Source organism: Galeopterus variegatus, unplaced genomic scaffold (assembly GCF_000696425.1).
Source record: "Galeopterus variegatus unplaced genomic scaffold, G_variegatus-3.0.2 Scaffold138, whole genome shotgun sequence".
NCBI lineage: Eukaryota > Metazoa > Chordata > Mammalia > Dermoptera > Cynocephalidae > Galeopterus > Galeopterus variegatus.
The window spans coordinates 374933-377977 of record NW_007726249.1 but is presented as its reverse complement, the minus strand read 5'-3'; the positions used below and the strand labels follow the sequence as shown (position 1 = coordinate 377977).

Here is a 3045-nt window from a genome sequence, read left to right as displayed (position 1 = left end):
GGCTCACTCGGGAGAGTGCAGTGCTGATAACACCAAGGCCCCGGGTTCGGATCCCATATAGGGATGGCCGGTTGGTTCACTGGGTGAGCGTGGTGCTGACAACACCAAGTCAAGGGTTAAGATCCCCTTACCGGTCATCTTTAAAAAAAAAAAAAAAAAAAAGGCAGTGGGGCCTACTGCCAGAGCAAGAACACAGACTTAGCCAAGACTTGTTGCCTCTACTGTCTGGGCTCCCTGCACCAGAACACTGTCAATGAGATGCCCTGGCTCTATCATCTCTCTCTCCAGTCCTGTAGCTTTAAATGACGCTTCCCAACTTTTCATGAATTTAGGTATCATACATACATACATAGGGTACATACAGCTATCTCCCAAATTTGTATAGATTCTAGACTCAAACAGCTAATCTCCTGCTTGGTGTCTGCACCTGAACATCTGACCAACATTTTAAACCTGACATGGTTTGAACTCTTCCAGCCTCAAACCAAGCCTTCCCTAAGTTGTCTCCAAGCAACTGGTCACACCCCCCAAATCCAGCAGTCATCCTCAAGGTCTCAATGCCCACAGCCAACCCATAGTAAGTCCCAGCAGCTCCGCCTCCAAAAGTAGCAGGATCTATTGGCTTCTCTGGCTCCAAAGTCACAACCCTGGTCCCAGCCACCTTCCTCTCTCACTCCAGCTAAAACCTCTTACCTAGTCTCCGAGCATCCACTTTTGCCCTTGCTACAGTCTATACTCTGCACAGAGCAGCCAGAGAGATCTTTTAAAAATGTATGTCAAATCACACCTCTGCTAACCATCCCCACCAAGGGCTACAAGGTCCTTTAGGATCTGGCCACACTGGCCACTCAGCCAAACCTGCTCCTGCTATGGGGCCTTGGCTCTTGCCCCTTGCAGTCTCCAGGCGTAAAACATCATCCTCCCAGATCACATGGCTGGCTGCTTCTTGCCATTCAGGTCACGGCTTAAGTGTTTCCTGTTCAGAGGCCTCCCTGACAATTGGAGCTAAATCGAGGCCCCATCACCCCACACTTTTACTGTCCACACCAATCACTCTCAATCACATTTTTCTTTTATTTTTTGGCAGCTGGCCGGTATGGGGATCCGAACCCTTGACCTTGATGTTAGGAGGCTGCACTCTAACCAACTGAGCTAACCAGCCAGCCCTCACATTTTTCTTTTCCCTTTCCCTTGACCTTGGTGTTATAACACGGTGCTCTAACCAAATGAGCTAACCAGCCGGCCCTTCCATCACATATTTTTAACTTTTCTCCACAGCACTTTCTACCCCCAAAATTTATCTTCATTAAATTTTCACTATTCTGGTATCTGTCTCGTTCCCAACCAGAATTTATGCAAGCACCATAAGAACAGGAACTTTGTTTTGTTCACTTCTGTATGCCCCATGCAGAGAGCAGCCCCTTGGCAGAAACATTCAGTAAATACTTGTTGAATGGACTAAACTCTCTCTGAGCAACCAAATATAAGGGTTCAGACAACAGGAACCCTGCAAACCAAAACCCCTCTCTCATCTACAGCAGGATTTTCTTTTATTAAAGTCAATGGGGGAAAGAATATTCATTTGGCAGGAACATTCCTACCTGCTGATAGAAGAGATTCTCCAGCCTCCCCATGAAAAAACTGCAGCCACAATAGCCAGGGAACACCTCAGACTAGTGGGGGTCATGTCAGGAAGCCCACACCTGTCACCAGGCAGACTGGTGACATGAGGAAACAGTCTGGGGATCTGCCTGCTGGTTTACTCTTTATGAACTGAACCTAAAAAAAACTTTACTTTGCTCACATCAGGCCTCACCTACAAGAACAAATAACAATAAGACCTGACCTTTAAACTAGACTTTTCATTGAACTCTCATAAAAGCCTTCTGGGGTAGGTGTTGTTATTACTGAATACAGGCCCAGAAACATTAGGTGACTAATCCAATGCCAGACAGATACTAAGTGTCTGAGCAGAGATTCAGGCTCCTGGTCAAACGCCAAGCCTGTTTTAACCATTCCACCACCACCTTCAGCGTCACCTCTGCACACACCTTGAAGGGACATCTCTAGGGTGGACTGTGCACACCCTGGTGCAAGATGTGGACTATGGACAAAGCACTTGCCAGGCCTCACCTGGGCTGAAGAGCTGAGCCCAGAGGCGCTGGTGGTCCTGAAGTAGCTCAGCTGCTGGCATCTCCAAGAGCTCCAGCATTTCCTTCCGTGCCAAGTCCTGGAGCACCTTGAGCTCCTTGGCTACTTTGCTTTTGAGCACCTGGGGGTTAATGGGGTTGGAGACATGTACTACCCACAGCATGGTCTCATCCAGCTGTGTCTTGGGAGCCACCTGGAGCCGGTTCACTAGCTTCTTGGCAGCCACCACCACCAGGTGCACCAGCCCCGTGGGAAGAGGCGGGGATCGACCCGAGTAGAGGAGAAATTGATGGTCTCCGACCTTCTCCAGCGTACTGGTGAAGGCCTTGGGGACCGGGCCTGCAGTGGGCCCCACAGTCTGCAGCGCGGCCACGCGCTCAGTGGGGTTGTTGAGCTGGATGCGCTGCAGATAGACGTGGGGTCGGCCCCGGTGAGCCAGAAAGTCCTCTTGCAGTAGCACGCAGTCACGGCCGGACCCCGTGGCAAGGCCGGAGGCCGAGGCCGGTCCAGGGACGGCGGCCGCAGGGCCGGGTCCCGGGGTCCCGAGCTGCAGGCAACGCACCCGGCGCAGCAGCCCCTCCCGCAGCAGCAGCACTGCCTCTCCAGCTTCGGCCAGGGCGCTTAGCGGGCGTAACTGCACGAAGGGCAAGAAGTCCGGCGCCACAGCGGGCTCCCGCTCCCCAGGGGTCACCCACAGTCGGTTGGCGGCCACGTCTAGGGCCAGAAAGCCGTTGGCCACCAGGGCCGGCACTCCAGGGCCCAGCGGTACAGCCTCCCCGCGCTCCCGCAGGCTGCGCCAGGGGCGGGTGGCCGCTTCCAGGCAGGCAGAGGGCTCGGCAGCGCCTGGCTCGCCGCGGGCCCAGGGCAGCAGGTGCAGGCCGCCCGCCGCCCGCC

General features: G+C 53.6%; 1 protein-coding gene across 1 annotated transcript in view; it reads right to left on the bottom strand.

Annotated features, from left to right (window-relative positions):
- The window catches only part of KIAA2013 (KIAA2013 ortholog), a gene marked incomplete at its 5' end in the record, with an annotated part of 6954 nt that extends 3914 nt beyond the window's left edge, over nt 1-3040 (bottom strand). Inside the window, one exon of the mRNA XM_008589896.1 lies at nt 2134-3040. Coding sequence (XP_008588118.1) covers nt 2134-3040 — 907 coding nt within the window. The remainder of the gene's footprint in view (nt 1-2133) is intronic.
- Nucleotides 3041-3045: the final 5 nt, after the last annotated feature.